The 18,640-nt window shown below is 52.2% G+C and overlaps 1 protein-coding gene across 1 annotated transcript; it reads left to right on the top strand.

The window, feature by feature from the left end:
• The first annotated feature begins 2,049 nt into the window (after nt 1-2,049).
• LOC147412833 (structure-specific endonuclease subunit EME1-like) lies at nt 2,050-6,276 on the top strand. Its single transcript, XM_086480942.1, has 9 exons — nt 2,050-2,151; nt 2,411-2,618; nt 2,702-2,829; nt 3,015-3,107; nt 3,591-3,709; nt 3,937-4,066; nt 4,603-4,718; nt 5,547-5,736; nt 6,100-6,276. The coding sequence occupies exons 1-9, from the start codon at nt 2,050-2,052 to the stop codon at nt 6,274-6,276; spliced, it is 1,263 nt and encodes a 420-aa protein (XP_086337068.1).
• The last annotated feature ends 12,364 nt before the right edge of the window (nt 6,277-18,640 follow it).

Here is an 18,640-nt window from a genome sequence, read left to right as displayed (position 1 = left end):
TCTGTATTGTATAAATGAACTATGTATCAATTTACTGTCTAAATCTCTGTTGATTGCAATGTGCAGGCGGACATCTTGGGGAAGGATCCCATGTCCCCGGGGCGCATCGTTATTAAAGGACGTCTCTACTGATCTCACTGTGGGTAGAGGAGTTTTTCTTACCCACTGCAGATTTGCAACAAGACCCCCACGGCCTAAGGCCCCTGCAAAGAGGCCCCATCTCAAGTGCTGATGCTGCTGCTGCTGCCCAGGGAGGAATAAAACTCTCGGCAACGATGCCGAAGGCCTGGCACAAATTCATGTTCCAGCCAGGTCTCGTCACATGAGGCACAGGCACTGCTGGTTGCTGGGATGGGCCTGACATGGCCTGGAGAACAGACAAGCTGTGATCTCCCTTTCAGCTTCCTCCTCGGCCGCGGGGCGGTTCCTTACACAGTCATACTCTGAACTCTTACAGACGAGAAGACTCCAAGCCAGGACTACACACCGGCGTACATAGAATTCCTACCCTGAACACGCTCAGTGAAGCATTTTGTGCAAATTCTCGAGTTACAACCAGGGCAAGTCAAGGAAAAAAAAATAATCAGCTGTTGTAGACACTGACTTTCTCTGGAACACAGACTACCTTTCACGCCACAGAATTCCTCCTTAAACAAAGCAACAAAAGACACAGACAGAAAACACTGGTTTTCTTATCAAGAAAGCTGACCCTCTCATGACCTCCTCTCCGCTAAAAATGATTGAGATAGAATTAGTTCTTCTTGTAAATCTCTTCCGTACTGCTTTTCATGCAGTGAGCAGGCAAATCCAATTTTTCTGAATCTCTCTATTTAGCCTCTTGAGCAGCAGCTTCGTATGGAAGAGTGGTTCTCGTCATGTTCTCTCCTTAACTTGAGGGAAGCCACTGCATTAATTTAATCTTAATTAAATTACCATACATGCACAGTGAGCTAGAGGTAGTGTTGAGAGAAGGCTAATTGCTCTACAAAGAGCTATGAATTTCAGGAGCTTACCCATTAAGGAAAAGAAAGGCTCCGAGACTTGACAGACTACAGGGAAGGAGGCAAAGATGAACACGAGCTAGTCTCAATCACACAAATGCCACAGAGTTACAGCCCAACGAACTTTTCTCAGAAAAACTCCCGGGCTACATTTTGTGTTGCATGAAAGAAGCTTCCCCATAAAAAAATTGAACCCCAAAGCATCAGACATGCAGGGCACAGCGCTTACCTAGAGAAGGCCGAAACAGAGAGTTTGGAACTCGACTGAAGTCCTATCGGGCATCAGCGGCAAAACTTCACCGTTCTGATGCCGCCCCAGGGACACCCTGGGAATATTTCTGCCCGCGACACTGCCCGAGGAACAAAGGGGATTTTTGAAGCCTCCCGACTCCTGCCCCCCTCGCGGCTCGGTCTCTCCCCGGCGCACACAAACGCTGTTTCTCCAAGGACGATCAACTTCTCCACTGCGAGGGCAGCCCAGCAGCAGCCTGGAGAGGTCATGCAGGACCCATCCTCGCCCAGTTTGGCCTCCACAACAGAGGACGCCGCCAGCACCGCGGCCGCCGCTCCGAGCTGGCTCCCAGCAGGCTGCGCCGGGAACCACCCGAGGCCCTTCCCACCCGCAGGCCCTGACCCCACTGTCCCGGCAGGGCCCTCCCCCGGGGCACCCCCCTCCTCAAGCACAGCCTCCCCGCCGGGCCCTCTCGCCGCCGGGCCCTACCCCCGCCCCGCCGAGGCGGCCCAGCCGCAGAGCCCCCCGCACTCACACAGCGACGGGGAGCTGCCAGCCCTCGCCTCCCTGCTGCACCCCCCGCCAGCGCCACCGCCACGGCCCGGCGAGGCGGGCCGCAGCCTGTCCCTATGTGCCCGTCCGGAGAGGCTGTCAGTGCCCGTGGTGGTGCTGAGCAGTGACAGCGAGGAGGAGGAGGAGGAGGCGCTGGGGGAGGAGGAGGAAGAGCTGGTGGAGGAGGAAAATCTGGAGGAGGAGGCGGAGCAGGAGGTGCTAGATGTGGAGGAGGAGGATTATGATGGGGTGGTGGTAGGCGACATGGTGGTAGACGATGTGGTGGCGGTAGAGGAAGAGGAGGACAAAGACGAAGACGTGGTAGAGGTCATCCCTTTGTCTGAGAGGATCCAGAGAAGAGTGGAAGTAAGGAGGGAGGTGGCTTTCAAGGTCCCCCACCTGGGCAGTGGGGATGCAGCCTGGAGAACTGGCCCTTGTGCCCGTGGTGACCTGGTGGCACTGGGCAGCCGAGGGCCGTGGGAAGCCCTGGCGTTTGGAGCAGGGTCTGGCAGCAGCTGCCATGGCACGGCTGATGCCGAGAGGCCCTCCTGGTCCCTGCTGCCGGCCTCTCGGCGGGACTCCACAGAGCAGCCCAGTAGGTCCCTGGTAAGCGGAGCAAGCCCAGAAACATCCCCCCCCGCCCAAGAAGTCCAAATACAGTCAGAGGGACAGGGAGGCACCCTGCCAGGCGGCGTGGCAGAGGAGGAAGGAGCGAGAAGCACGGAGGAGGCAGCAGGAGCAGGAAAAAGAGAGGAAGAGGGCCCTTGCCACGATGCTGAAAGCTCAGCGACCAGGGGACTGCCAGAAATACCTAACGGCGGCGCTGGATCCTGGTACTTGTCCCCACAGCCCACCTCTGCCTTGGGCTGAGTGGGGTCTCCTCTCTGTGGAAGCCTGACCCAGGCACCGGTTCCAGCTCTCTTCCAGTCCGAATGCGGTGAAAAGATCCTCGGCGCCTTGCAGGCCGCGAATTATTCCTGCCTGGTTGAGAATCAGACTGTTCCCTGCAGCATCACCTGGAGGAGGAAGATCGTGTCATCTCAGGTTTGTGAGCAAAATCTCCCTGTTCTTGCCCTTTCCTTCCTCTGTTACTTGCACTCGTTAACAATTGTATTTAGCAACCCAAGTAAAAACCCTCGAATCTCCCTGCCTCAGAGCTCTGAGTGGCAGCGCTGGTTGGAGCGACTCAGAAGCAGACTGTTGGTCTGGCTGTTTTCCTGTCTGGACAGATGGAAGAAGAAGACGAATGGGCAGAAGATCCCAATGTCCTGGCTGTGCTTCACTTGGAGGAGCTTTTGTCCATGGTTCACAACTGCGTACAAGTGAGAGTGCTGATGAGTTCTGTGCCCCCAGACACGCCTTGCTGTGAAGGTGGTGGTTGTCATCCCCCTTCACGGCAGGAAGGTTTTGATGGGGGTTGGAGCCACAGTTTCAGTAAACCAGAAATCTGGTTTTAGAAGCCATTAACGGGTCAAAACCACTAGGGTTGTACAATGCAAAGTTCTGACAAGCTTTCGTTCCCAGTTACAACTTGTCACAGATTTTTGAGGAGGTAACATTGGCAGATGAAGTGAGATTAGTTTTGATTTCCTTCTGCCTGTCACGGGTTAGGGCAGGAAATAAAGGGCAGTTAGGCCACTGCCGTAACTTTGTGCTGCATCAAGTATTGCCTGCTTGCCCCTGAGAAGCATCGCAAACAGATTTTCTCATCTGCAGATCCAGCTACAGAATCAGAGCCATAGGTTGCTGCGCTTGCATGTGCACCTCAGAAGGGTTTAACTCCTTTTCTCTGTTGATCTTTGCAGGAGGCCCAGGGCTGTGCTGAAGGACAGGAGACCCTCCAGAGTTACGTAGCTCATGCGATGGAGAAAATGCCCGGGAAAACTCTGGCGCTGGCCGTAGTTGGAGCACAAAATTGTTTCAGGTTAAACTCTTTTCCCTCCAAATGTTTCTCTGTTGTCTCTGCCCTTGAAAAATGCCATCAGCGCTTACATTAACTCCTTCTAGCAAAGACTGGAGCGTAAGAGGTGTGCCCACCCAGAACTGCTCCACGCTTTGTTGTATAGAAACAGAAGCAAAGGTCCATCCAGCCTGTCACCACAATGACCTGGGGAAGAGCGTGAGCTCCCAGCCTTGCTTTACTCTTCTTAGGTCTTTCCTATTTCCGTCAAAAACCAGACTGGGACAGGCAGCGGTGAATGGAGACCAAAAGGAGGGACAGCGAAAAGGGAGAAAAAGGAAAGCTGAGGACTCTGGCCCAGTGGTAACCAGAATGGAAGAGGTGAGTCCTTTTCAAACTGATGGCACGCAGCCACCAGCTCTTGTTGTCTGCCATTGCTTGAGCATTTGACCCAGTCCCACACTTTTTGGATGGGGGGGATTCAGCCCCCGTTAGTCCGTGTGTCTGTGGACAGAGCTCTTTGGGCTCAGCTCCCCCCTGCTCAGGGACGTCCCTGCTCTGCCACGGACCGACGTGTCTCGTTCACCTCCATCCTGACGTCCGTCTCGCTCAGCATCTCTCGCCCTTCGTGGCCCGCTGGCAAAGCATGTCAGCGCTGCCTTGGGCTGGCTGGCCTGCGTGGAACAAGCGCCTGCCACTGAGGAGCTGCAGCAGCTGAAATGGCACTCAACTGCTCTTAACTGGCAGGAGACAGGCTGCCCCATAATACTTCAGTGCCTTAAATAAGCTGTTCCCCAAACGGGGAGAGCTTCGATGTTCTTGTCCTCGAGCAAGATGCTGTGACCCTTTCAACCAAGAGTGGAGTTGGATGTGAGAAGATCCATTGTTCCATCTGTTGTTTCCAATGATCTTTACAGGCCTTGCTCGATCTGCAGCTGAGGAAACAAATCCAAGTCAGGTTTTTTGAGACCTGGGGGGAGATCGGAGCATACGCCACCGTGTTCACAAAAGCTGTAGCTGAAGCACCGTTCAAGTGAGTAAGCAGACGAGGTTTGGTCATGTCTTCTTTGGAGAGGCTGCACTTTCACAGGGACTGCGGGGGAACAGCAGGTACAGGGCTGCACTTCAGGGCAACACGGTGTGACGATTTTGAAAGACCAGGCGACACAGAGCAGCTGCTCATTCAGCACAGGGTTGGTTCTTGGAAACGGAGGTCCTGCCCGGGGAGGGGTGGGGACAGACTCTGGTTTCACATTGGAGTCTCACTTGACATCGAGCAAAGCTCTTGTTGTCAGTCTGATTTTAGGAGTGGGAAGGGATCGCAACTAGAGCTGGGCTTTTACAGCACCAGCTTTTCTTCCGTGTGTAACCAAGAGAGACATTACTGAGGAGGAGCTGCTTAGCTGCTGCCATGGATAAGGAAGAACAGCAGCAGGTTGCACAGCAGTGGCTAAGCAAGCCCCCTTGTGCTGTCCCACACGATCGTAGCATTCCTGTCACAGCAGCTGCTGTATGTCACATCTTGGCCGTGAGAAGAAGTGAGATGTCATTAACAGTGACACGTGAAGTGTTTCATTACGGTTGACAGTCAGAAAGTGAATGCTTGTTTACCACTTTGTATGTATGTTGGCTTGTGTCAGGATTGCTCCCAAGTACAGGATTGTTCCTTTTTCGGTAGGAAATTTGATTTAAAGAAAATCGGGCCCAGTTTTTAGCATTTACTTTGATGCCAGCGGTGTCTGTAATAGCATGGAGTGAGAGGTGTCTCTCCATCTCTGGCCATGTGACAACAGGTGCAGGGATAGGATTTTCTTCGCAGCCTCATTGCCTCATTTTCTTTCCCATCCTTTGTTCTCCCCAGGCGAGAGCGAGAGAAGACGGGGCTCCCTTTCAGCTTAGAGAAGGAGCGGTGCAGAGGGGTGAAGGCGGCTCCTTCTCAAAAGGGTCTCTTGGAAGCTTGGAAGAGACAGATACAACAATTTAACTGGGTCAGCCTCGAGACGACTGAGGCTATCGTGTCTGTCTACCCTTCTCCTCAGCTTCTGTACCAGGTGAGGATGCCTCAGGAATACTGAGGACTGTGTGCAGGCAGCCAGCTAACGTAAGGAGGGGAAGAAATCATTTCATTGATATTAAAATGGACACAACAGTTCTGTGCGAGCTGTTTAGTAAGGCAGTGAGGGAACTGGTGCCACGGCACCCATTGCTTTGGCCTTACAGAGCAGGCTACTGAGGGAGCAGTATTGGTTCTGCGTCAGCCTGTGAGCTCCCAAATGAGAGCTGGGGAGAGACGGGGTGAAAAAGGAGCGTCCGTTGTGAAAGGGTGGAGCGGTGACAGGCGCAGAGATCGGATTATTTTTTTTGAGCAACGGATGCAACTGGATGACACTGCTGTTCCTTTGTGTTGCTTTTAGGCCTATAGCAGATGTTCTTCGGAGCAGGAGAAGGAAAACATGCTGGCGAATATCCCCGTGTGCCGCGGCGACGGTGTGACAGCCACCTCCCGGTGGATCGGCCCAGAGCTCTCCTGCCGAATCTATCTGCAGATGACTGCCCCCAGTCCTGGCCTCTCTTTGTATTTCACTGGCTAGCCCCAGGCAATGAGGATTTTAGTGTTTGCCTGGTTCAAGTACTCAGTTTTCTGCCGGGCACAAGGACTTAGAGAACAAACAGTCATCGATCCTAGTTTAAAGACTTAAAACAGATTTAGAATTGATTGTAGCAGAAGGTTGGATGAAGTTGCTGAACGCGTGGAGTTTACACAAGAAAGATGGTCAACATCTTCCAGAAGAGCACGAGTTGGACATGGTTGAGAGTCGACAGTTCCTTTTATTTATTTTATCCAAAATAAAATATTTTGAATAATAACGATCTTTGCTTCTTAATATGCCATCTTGAATGCAGACAGCTATGCCATCTGTCAAAAGGAATACTTTCTACTGCAAGTAGTTATCTTCCCTCTCCACTGTGAAAACTCCTAATGCTAAAGCAACGCGGTGCTGCCCCCCAGTACCTGCCCTAGTGAGGTGGAAGAGCTTTGCCTCACCAAATAGACTCAGTGTTCCACTGTGGCAGATGGGAAGGAGGAAGACTAATTTTCAGATATCAATTTAGACTGCCCTGGTTCAGTCTCCAGACGACTTAATTGATAGAGGGTCTTGAAATCTGATTATATGCGTGGAATTATGAGATCTGAACAGTTTGCACAAAAAAAAGCTTTCTTTTCATTAGATTGAGGAATATGTTTTTAAGAGAGGGTCAGACAGTGAGGGACAAAGAAAGAGGGTCGATTTGTGGATGGAAGGGCTGAAAAAAGGAATACCTAGAGAAGTAATGGACAGACAAGCCACTAGAATCTTAAAAATATTCCTATCCAATTGGATTAAAGAAAAGCCCAACATCCCCTCTGCACCCTCTTTCCCAATTCGTGCCTGTAAGACCGAGGAGAGAAAAAATGAGCAGCAGGCAAACGATCTCCTCCTCCTCCTGTCAGTGAGCTGGGGGGAGGAGGGTGGCAATATTGAAGGAGGCTCACTGAAAATGAAAAGGGCGGTTTGGAGATTACTTGTGCAATTGGGCAAAACGCTCCCTCACCAGTCCCTGCAGAGAGGGTGCTAAAGCTGCCCGGCGAGACAGCAAGTTTGATCCCTGACTCCCTTTCTGTCTGCGAGAAAATACCACCAGCAAAAATCCTACTGTACGAGTGCACCAATGGGCGTGGCAACATCGACATGGAACCCGCACACTGTTTAAAACATTTTGGTCTAGTACTAATCAAAGTAAGTGGGGATGTAACTGTGTGTGGAAAAAGGAATCGGGGGCGTGGAAATGTAAATATTGTGATCGATATGGAGATGCAACCATTTTAGGAGGAGCACTAGGACCGGGAAACACATTGTATTCTGAGCAACCCATAGACTGCAATGTGGGAAGGTCCCTTCGCCAATGGGACCTGGGCTTTGCAAGGGCATTACTGGATATGCGGACGGCAGCCTATCGAAGATTGCCACCAAACTGGTCTGGTATATGCTATGTGGGATCCTTTAGGCCCCTATTCTTCCTGTTAGCCTCTGACGAGGGAAACCAGCTAGGAATTAGGGTGTACGATGAGTTGAGGCGTGAGAACAGGAGGACTGATACCAGTCTGACCCGAAACAGTGGTCAAAAGTGGAGAAAGGATGAGCGGCCCACTGAGAGAATCAGACGACATTATGGCCCAGCTAGTTGGAACCCCAACGAACTGATAGCGGGAGCCAGAGAACCGATCTATAATCTTAACCGCATAACCCGCTTACAGGCAATATTAGAAATCCTAACCAATCGGAGAGCTGATGCTTTGGACTCGTTAGCTGACCAATGTACCCACATGAGAAATGCCATTTTTCACCTTCGCATGGTTTTGCATTCTCTGTTAGCCGAGGAAGGAGGAGTGTGGAAGGATATCTTCGAAATAAGGGACATGTGAACAATCCAGCCTTTCCAGAGAATTGGAGCTGGGACGTACTGGAACTGCTGAAAGTAGAAACAACTTCCGGTGCAGGGGGCATGAACGTCTTACAGGTGCAGGAGAAGAGACAGCCGCCATTCATGACGCCGTTGTAATTTCTTGAAGAAGATGGGTGTGAACATTTGTGACCGTGACTTGAACATGACTCGCAAAGTGGCCAATCAGGTTGGACTATGGGCCGTTAGTTGCGATGAAGCCAATCAGTATTTATTGGGTGTGGTCGAGGGTTATAAATGGCACTGGAAACACGGAAATAAAGGTTCACTTGTTAGATCACATTGATCGTGTCAGTGTCCTCACGCAGCTCCCGCACAGGGGGGTGTGTGTGTGGCAAGGTTTTGGTAGGGAGGGGACAGGGGAACCCCGGCGTCACCCCTGGGGTCACCCTAAACCCCCCCTTCACCCTCCCCCCCCTAAAAAAAAAGAAAAAACAAAACAAACCTCACATAGGAAAAAAAAATCTTGAAGTGCAATAAAGAATCCCTGCTTAATAACACTGAGTTGTTGTTGAGTTTTCTCAGATTCAGTTGACAACCCAGAGGCGACAATCTGTCCGACTGCAGGAGCTGCTGAGGACAGGGACTCCCTAGGCGCGCCCCGGGACCTTTCCTCGGAGGGACTCCCTGACTCATCTGGCTCGCTGCAGGGGTGGACAAGGACCATCTACGGAAAAAGGTATTCCTTCTGGTCTGCTTCTGTAATTTGCTCAGTGCTCGCACTGTGCGCTGGTCAGCATTGATGTCGACGTGTATTTTCACCACTCGCACTGATATTTAACTACCTGAATTGGAACTCGTCTGACATAGGTATGATATTGGATCTTAGTCTGCTCAATGCTATAGTTGCTATTGTAGTAATCAGAGTTGCAAGGGTCCTTTTGGGTCTTTTGTGTGAATGGTGTAAAGGAGCTCCTCGTGTGATAGTGTAAAAATTGGTTATCATTGTTTGAATGCGTGAGTGAGTGAGACGCAGTGTTATTGTTATCGTTATGCAGATGATATTTTGTTAGCCGTACCTTGTTTGCCGCTTTTAGATGAAATAGAAAAGGACACGTGGGACAGTCGCTTCAGGGAAACGGCAAGAAGAGCGCGAGACGGCGCACAAAGACACAAAATCCTTCTGACAGCCCATGGAATACCCCAGTGTTCGTAATCAAAAAGAAATCAGGAAAATGGCGATTGCTACATGACCTACAACAAATTAATGCTGTCATAGCTACAATGGGAGCTCTACAACCGGGCCTACCCTCACCTGTCATGATCCCTGTGAATTGGGGAAATATTGTAGTGCATTTAAAACTTTTTTTTTTATTTTACTATCCCATTGGCCTCCCAAGACAACGAAAAATTTGCATTTTCTGTGCCTTCTTGAAATCCTGTGGAACCTTCAAAAAGGTATCAATGGAAGGTTTTACCAAAGGCACGAAAAATTCACCAACAATTTGTCAATGGTTTGTAGCACAAGCTTTGTCACCTGTGAGGGAAAAATTCCCTACTAGTTATTGTTACCATTACATGGATGACATCCTGTTAGCATCAAACAGCAAGGAGCAGTTGAGAGACATGGAGAATTGGACCAGAAACTCATTACAACAATATGGATTAGTTGTTGCCCCTGAAAGAGACAAAAGGTAGAACCCTGGAAATATTTGGGAATGACAATTACAAGTAAACAGGTTGTGCCACAGCCTGTGAAACTCAACCTTAAGGTTAAAACACTTAATGATGTACAGAAACTGATGGGATCTTTGAATTGGATCAGGCCCTATCTTGGGCTGACAAATTCGCACTTGCAACCATTATTGGAATTATTAAAAATTCTACTGGTCCAGCAGAACCCAAATATTAAATGAGGAAGCACTAGGTGGAATTCATAAGGTGGAACAATCTAGACATGAGAAATTTGTCTCTCGAATAGACTTGGCTCGATTGGTACAATTCTTTGCACTAATTGACACAACTGTACCATTTGGTGCTTTGGTGCAGTGGAATCCTGAGTGGGATGACCCGTTACATATTTTAGAATGGATGTTTTTATCATTCCGGCCACAAAAAACTGCTCCTGGATTGTTTGAACTCACTGCTGATGTGATCATAAAAGCCAGAAAGCGATGTCTAGAACTAACAGGGCAAGATCCAGCTACTATTGTTTTCCCTGTTCCAAATTGGTATTTTGAATGGTGTCTGGCAAATACTTATGAGCTACAAGAGGCCATGGCGAGTTTTCAAGGGCAAATATCGTACCATCTACCATTGCACCCGCTACTGAAATTTGCTCGAGAAATACCATTTGGTCAGAAAAACTTCAGCCAGCCAGAACCTGTAAAAGGCCCCACTGTCTTTACAGATGGTTCAGGAAAATCAGGTAAAGCAGCAGCAGTATGGTATGAAAACAACAACTGGAACAACAAAGTAGTATATCAAAAAGGTTCTCCACAAGTAGTAGAGCTGCGTGCCATGGCTGTTGGTTTTCTATTTTTACTTCTCCTGTAAATATTGTCACTGATTCAGCATATGTAGCCAATGGGGTTAATCCATTGGATAAAGTGGTCTTGACTATGTCAGACAATCAAATCTTATTTGAGGTGCTTTGGAACTCTGGAAGAGAATTCAACAATGAAAAGAACCTTCTTTTGTTTTGCATGTTCGTACTCATACCACTTGACCCGGATTTTGTACAGAAGGTAATTCAAGAGTGATGCTCTTGTTTCTGCTATGGCTCTAACTACTGTTCCTAACACGAAGCAACAAGCTCTATTATCACATCAATTTTTTCATCAAGGTTTTCGAGCTTTACGACGGCAGTTTGGTTTGTCCCGTACTGAGGCTCGTTCTGTTGTAGCTGCCTGCCCTGATTGCCAGGGCACTCACACCCCAGTGTGTTTTGGTAGTAATCCCAGAGCAATGCAGTCCTTGCAGATTTGGCAAGCTGATGTTACTCATATTCATGAGTTTGGCCGACAGAAGTATGTTCATGTTTCTATTGATACTTCTTCTCGCGCTTTGGTAGCAACAGCACATAACGGAGAAACCGGAAAAGATGTGATTCGACATTTACAGAGGGCTCTTTCTATGCTTGGGGTGCCACGCCAAATTAAAAGGGACAATGGCCCAGCATATGCTTCACGGAAAGCTCAAACATTGTTTAGTTTATGGAGTGTTACTCATGTTACAGGCATTCCCCATTTCCCAACAGGACAAGCCGTCGTTGAGCGTGCACATGGCACGTTGAAGCGGCAGCTTCAAAAAACAAAAAGGGGGAATGATTGGGGAACCGCCTCAGGCATGTTTAGATAAAGCAGTTTCTGTTCTTAACTTCCTTCATTATCGGGACAGTTCTCTACCTCCTCTTTGTCTACATTTTTCTTCTCCTTTTTCAAAACAGGATTTGCAAAAGGGTGTCAAAGTGCAGATTAAAGATTTAGTTACTGGCCAGTGGAGTGGACCGTGTGAGCTGATCACCTGGGGCAGGGGTTATGCTTGCGTCTCTACAGATGCCGGCCCTCGCTGGGTTCCTGCTGGGTGTGTTCGGCCTGTGCTGGAACCTGCATCAGGGTGAAGAATGGGTAGTTCCACAACCCAAGCAGAACGTCCGGGTAACTTTAGCAAACGTGATGTATCAAGAAGCTTTGTGCCTTTCTACTGCGAACCCTGAAAATCCATTCTCCACGTGTTTGCTTGGGTTGCCATTAGACATCTGACCATTCAGAACTTATTTTCAAGAGCATACAGCAGCTAGAAGAAGAGATGAAGCGTTTGACAGAGGATGATGGCTTAGATTGACTGAAAAGGAGGTTTAAAGGGTGGGGGCTGTCTGGGTAGTTAATATCTCTGATTGAAACGGTGAGGGCAGTCATCTTGGTAATTGGGACCGTGCTTTGGATATTGCCTTGTCTTGTCAGTCTTCTGCAAAGGGTCCTGCACAAGACTGTTCATGCAACATTTCTTGCACAATAACAAAAAAGGGGAATTGTCGGGGATAGCCTGACGGAGGAAGATGCAATTGGCCTCGACAGTATACCCGTGAGAAGATGAAAGAAGTGGATGAAGAATGTTGTAAACAGGGTTGAGGGGGTGATAAGAGACTGAGCAAGAAGAGACTAAACAAGTGAATACCACAGAGCAGAAATTTGGCAAGAGAATGAAGTGGGAAATAGAGTAGGAGCTCCAGCCAGTCAGTGTGTGAATAGAGGTGAATGGAGAGAGGTACTGAGCGAATCATTTTAGCAGCCTTAGTGCATGAATGGGTGGACAGATAAGAAAGGTTATAAAAGGGTATGTTTTTTCTGCTGCGCCATCTCGGCCATCTTGGCTTTTGTAACATAATAAGGGCTGCCTTTTTTTACCTATATTTTTGTTGGTGTCGGTCCCTACCACGACAATACACAACCTCACGTGCGCGCGCGCACACACACACACACTACACGGCTGTGCCATGCTTTGGTTACGCACACAGACCCCGCGGTGCATGTTGGTGACCAGCTCTGCTGAGGACTACTCACAGGGACCCTTCCTCACGCCGAGAGGCCGGCTGTCTCTTGTCTGCAGCTGGGGGCAGCTCACAGCCGGATCCCCTTCGTGTCCTTCTCCAGCCGCTTTTCCTTTTGCCCATCTCTTCAGCTTCAGCCTGAGCTGGATGCAGCTGATGACATCCCCAGGGCAGGAACAGACAACCGAGCCCCTGGCACAGCCTCTGGCAGAGGGAAAGAACCCTGACTGTCACAGCCAGCTCCAGGCTGGAGCCCCTCCTGCTGCAGCAGCTCCTGCAGACCCCGCTCCTTGCCCGCACTGCTGCTGAAGGCCTCTGGGTTAACAGAGCCCTGGGCCTGCCCGAGGCCCCACTCGCCGCTGCCAGGACAGGCCGTGGGGCAGCCTGGGGCTGCGGGACAGGCCTCAGGGGAGGGGCTGGGGACGGGGCAGCTGCAGGGGGTGAAAATGGCTGAGGTGGCTCAGGGGGGCTCTGGGAGTCGGGGTGCCCAGTGCCTCTGATGGGGGGTCTGTCTCCTTCTCCTTCCCCTGCCCAGCTCTCGGGTCACCCTGGGGCTGCCCCAGCCAGCCCGGCTCCGGCTTGGAGCTCCCACCCATCACCCCGGGCAGCCAGCAGGCAGGAGACACCCCGTCGCCCGCCCAAGGGCCTGGCTCACCTCAGGGGCAGCCCCATTCCTCACCTCAGCTGGGCCATGGCTGGAGCAGAGCCTGCACCTCCCGGCACCAACAGGGCTGCCCGGCAGCCCCTGCCCCAGGACTACAGCTCCCAGCATGCCCCGGGGCTCCTTCCTGCTGCCTGCCCCTGCAGGGACACTTCCCCCGGCCCCGCCCCGCCCCCGCGGGCCCCATGGCCCCTCCCCGGGGCACAGGCCAGAGCAGGGCGGGAAACAGCCCCCAGAGCCTGAGGGCCAGCGGGAGGGGGGAGTGTGGGGCAGGGCGGCAGAGAGGGACCCAGCAGCGATGGCCTCTGGGGTGGGGGAGCAGGGGGAGCACGAGGGGCCCGGGCAGGCAGAGGGGAGGCTAAAGAAGATGGGGACGAGGAGCCAGAGTGAGGAAGAGCAAGAGAAGCAGCACAAGAGGCTGCAGGGCAGAAAGGGAACAGCTGGAAACCAGGGAGCCAGAGCCTGAGAGAAAGGGAGAAAGACCCAAAATACCGGCTGTGGGCACTGCTGCCATTGCTTGAGCACTGCCCAGGAACTGCACGGCCAGGAGCCTCAAAATAAGGGCGGCCTGTGAAAGCCCTGCCCCGGGCCCGGTCCTGCACCCCGATGGTGGTGGTGAATGTCGCACGGCAGGGTGGCCAGGGCCGGGGGGAGAAAACCCGTTGCGGGGTGGAATTGCCCAGCTGCTTTTTGTTTGCTGGTTGCTTTTGTGTTTTTTAAAAAATAGCATTTAAGCTCTGAATACAACCAGCAAGTAGAAAGGAACCAGGCGTACCAGGCTGGGCACATTTAAAGCCCAAACCCGTTCAACAGCCGCGCAAGCCACGACGGCATACCCCTGCAAACACTCCACCGCCCGCCTGCAGGGAGAGGCAGCCGCCCTTTTTCTTGAGCCTTCTGCAGGTTCGGCACCACCCAGTACACTCATGCAAGGACGGACTCTGCCTACCAACCAATATGGTTTCAAGCAAAAGCCGTTTATTGAACGTTCGGCTGTGTCTTCTATTCTGTTTTATTTCCGGACACGTGATCGCGCATTCTGCCAAAAGGACATGTACGCCTTGTCTTGTAGTTGACACTTCCTCAGGACTGGCTTATCTTGCAGCTGCAGCTCTTCTTGTTCCTGTCTGCTCTCTCACGGGTAGACTAGAATCATCTCAAGGTCCAAGTCATCCTGTTCAGGGGCCTCAGTCCAGCTGAGATCCCCCACAATGGACAAAGAGTCGAATACGGTGCCTAACAGGTTACAGGCATGGCCACGCAAACACAAGTCCTTTGTTAAAGTCGGCTTGTTCCTGAAAACGCGTGTTCAGGGAAAGATGAGAATCAAATGCTTTTGTGTTCTGAAATCAGTCTCAACCGTGTAAATACTGCCCAGGCGAGCTGGGAAAGTTAGATCCGGACAGGCTGAAGTCCCAGGAAATTGTCACATCTTTTCCCAGGACTCTTACCTTCACAGGTTGGTGCTTTATTGTTGTGGTGGGTTGACCCTGGCCAAAATGCCAAGTGCCCACCCAAGCCGCTCTATCACTCCCCCTCCTTAACTGGACAGGAGAGAGGAGAGAAAAAAAATAACAACAGGCTTGTGGAGTTGAGATAAGGACAGGGAGATCACTCAGCATTTACCATCACGGGAAAACACGCTCAATTGAAATGAAATGTGATTTATTACCAATTAACTCAGAGAGGAGTAATGAGAAATAAAACCAAATCTTAAAACACCTTCCCTGCACCCCTCCCTTCTTTCCCAGGCTTAACTTTGATCCCAATTTTCCTCCCTCCTCCGCCCCATCGGCACAGGGGGAAAACAGGGAATGGGGTTCCTTCATGAACTGCTCCAGCGTGGGTTTCCTCCATGGGGTGCAGTCCTTCAGGAACAGACTGCTCCAGCGTGAGCCCCCCTCACGGGGTCACCAGCAGCAAACCTGCTCCAGCGTGGCCTTCTCTCTCCCCACGGGCCACAGGTCCTGCCAGGAGCCTGCTCCAGTGCAGGCTTCCCACGGAGTCACAGCTTCCTTCAGGTATCCACCTACTCCGGTGTGGTGGCCCTCCACGGGGTGTAGGCAGTCATCTGCTCCACCGCCCATGGGCTGCAGGGGGACAGCCTGCCTCACCGTGGTCTTCACCACAGGCCGCAGGGGGATCGCTGCTCCGGCGCCTGCAGCATCTCCTGCCCCTCCTTCTTCAATGACCTGGGTGTCTCCAGGATGTTTCTCTCCCATATTCTCACTCCTCTCACTCGCTGCAATTACTGCTGTGCAACAACTTTTTCACTCTCTTAAATACGATATCACAGAGGCAAAAAACGCTGTCGCTGATGGGCTCGGCCTTGGCCAGCGGCGGGTCCGTCTTAAAGCCGGCTGGCATTGGCTATATCTGACATAGGGGAGACTTCTAGCGGCTTCATACAGAAGCCACCCCTGTAACCCCCCCCGCTACCAAAACCTTGCCACGCAGACCCGTTACACTTGTATTTCTCATTCAGGCCAGGGCGATGATCGGCAAAGGAAAACACTAAGAGGAATGAGAGAAAGAGATGCGCTTCAGAAGCTGACACACTGAAGAGATGAGACGTAGCCGGGGCTAGCAAATTCAAGGCAATTCTTAGATCACTTAACCAGAATCATCCCCGACCAGGGGAAAGTCGATGAGGCAATAATGGGAGCAACACAAACCATTGGGCATTGGTGGAATTACAGGAACCATCAAAGCAGAATTTGGCTTAAGCTGTTTGAACACCCATCTATGTTGAGCCTGTACCCGCTTGCTCTACCCCCCCAACAAACCCTCACTGGCCAGGGAGCAGAATTGGGAAAAAGGAGAGCAGACCCGTGGGTAGAAGCGCAACAGATTGAAAGAAAACCCTACCAATAGCAACAGAGACGTACTCAGCCAAATGAATATCCAGTGGTCACAATCGACCAGAGAGCAGTCCTCGGGAGAAACCGGAGGAGCAGCAGGAGAAGGAACCGCAGAAGGAACCTCAGCAGGAGCCCCCTCTCCTGTCCTCAGCCAACCTACCCCCTTGAACATGACCATGACATTATGGCATGGGCTACAGCCGTATCTAACTCAGGTCAGCTGCCCTGGCTGACTGGAGCCTGCCTAGCGTGGCTGGCCTGTGATTTTATCCCAGACACACCAGGACAACAGAGCACTGCCAGGGCAAGCGATTACACAGGGCACAGCGCAGTCTGCAGTCAAATTCACAGTCTTGTCTCCTATCAGTTTCTTTTAGAACTATTTTATTTTAAACTATTAAACAGTTTATTTTATTCAGAAAGAGAGATCTTGCAACTCTCCTTCTTGACAAGCTTTGCTGACAGCTAGGCAGTAAACAACGTCACAGATCGAGTCGATGATGGCCTCGGGTCAGCAGCAGAGGTCAGTCAGCAGAGGTGCCCTCACCCCAGGAGGCTTCGGTGGGCTGAAGCACGTCCTGATGCACCAGCTGGCTGTCACCCTAAAGAGAATTCGCTGTTAGCTGAATGAAACTACTGCAGCTGGAATTGTTATGCACCCCATTCCTAACACCAGCCCCTCCTTCTGCTGCGAGGCTTGCCCTCGCACCAGCCTTGCAGGTCCCAAGGCCTAAGGAACCCAGTGGGTCGTGGGCAAGCACTGGCCACTGCCACCTTACAGGGACACGGGGAGCGACCACCACATGCCTCCCCGGGACATGGGCATGCACCAGGCACTTCAAGGGAGCACGGGCACCCTGCCAGGCTGTGGGCCCCTCTTCCTGGGACCAGGGCACCCATGGGGCACCTCACAGCTACGGATGCCTCTTCTCTCCTGCCTCCCATCCCACCACGCACGGACAGCGGCGCTGGCTTGCACCGCTGCCTTTCCTGTGGCCACCATGTCGGACGCCTGCTCTGGCTGCAGTTGCAAGGGAAGATCGAGAACGCTCTCCTCTCTTACATTTCTGGTTTACCTTCTTCTGAGACTGTTGGTGCTGGAGCTTTTTCAGGTGGCGGTAACACCTCAGGCACCTGACCAGCAAGGGGGTGTTTGCCCTCAGACAGCAGTCTATGTCGCCAGGGTCAAAGACGCCCTTCCCGCAGCAGGCTGTCTCCTCAGAAGGTGAAACCGGCTGTCCGCTTTCCTGGAAATGACAGGAGCAGGGGCACAATGAAGCTTTGGGGACCAAGAATTGCTCTGCTGGGCTTGGCTTCCTCTGAAAGAACCGCAGCCTTGCAGGACTGCTTCGTTGGGCTGAGGAAACCTGCAGCAAGCCCCGTGTCGTGCTGGGGGCTCCTGCAGGGTTTCAGCCCTGAGGCTTGGCATGTCCTTGGAGAAGAGGTGGAGGACCTCTCGGGGCCTGCTGAGGCTTTCTTACATGCACTGCGTTTTGTTTTTCCATTGCAAGCCTTCTTGATCAAGGCTGCTGGTGTTCCCTGCTCCTCACAAGCCCAGTCCCTTCCTGTGGGACTGGTCTCCACGGCTCACCTGGCTCTGGGGTCTGGTCACTTTTCTCCACATGACAAGCAAGGTCAAAATCATGCAGAGCAGCTGCACGGCTTGACAGGTGTTGAAAAAGATCTTTCTGGTTTCTGCATGGGCAAGGCAGTCCCAGAGCTGGCCCCAAAGGTAGGGCAGGGTGGAAGCTGACTGCACCAACGAGGGCGGCTGCTTCAGGCCTTCAGGACTCCCACCCATCCTGAACCTGACCCAGTGCTGGGGGCTCCGACGGCCAATGCTGCTGGGCCATTCGGCCGTCCAGCTCTCTGCTTCACTGGGCACTTGCTGCAGGTCTTCCTTAAGCACACCTGTCCTGACCCCAACCCGGCGTGGCAGGAAGGGAAGGCCAACGCCACCCAGGAGCAGGAAAACCACGGCGAGAGCCCTGGTCGGGCAGGGAACCAGGCCGGCCATGATCCTGCTCTCTCCCTCAGAAAAGAGCAGCCACGTGGGAGCTGGCTGAGCAGAGTGCGGGCAGCGACCCCCTGAACCGAGTGGCTGCCCCACACGTCTGAGTTTGCAAGGCTTGCCGAGGTGACAACCCCCGGCCGATGTCACGCCTAGCGCTGTGACATCACCGAGCCTTTGCCTGCCCGCCCAGCAGGCTTTCCCCGCCCACCCAGAACACTGAGGCCCAGCTGGGGCGGGCTGAGGTAGGGTGGATTTTGAAGCCTGCTGCTCCCACCGGTGTGCCCACCAGTGGACACCGAGCACAGCAGGGGTGCGGGACTGAGCCCCCCGTCTTTTGGGCTGTGCCCGGAACGGGTCAGCCGGAAGGAACTACACACAGCGCTCCATCCGAGCTGCGTTCAGCGCTGTGCCCCAGCTGGGCAGC

The sequence above is a fragment of the Leptosomus discolor genome, unplaced genomic scaffold (assembly GCF_034619465.1).
Source record: "Leptosomus discolor isolate bLepDis1 unplaced genomic scaffold, bLepDis1.hap2 HAP2_SCAFFOLD_29, whole genome shotgun sequence".
NCBI classification, from domain to species: Eukaryota; Metazoa; Chordata; class Aves; order Leptosomiformes; family Leptosomidae; genus Leptosomus; species Leptosomus discolor.
Note: the sequence above shows the minus strand (reverse complement) of the source record. Positions and strands in the feature narration are given on the sequence as shown.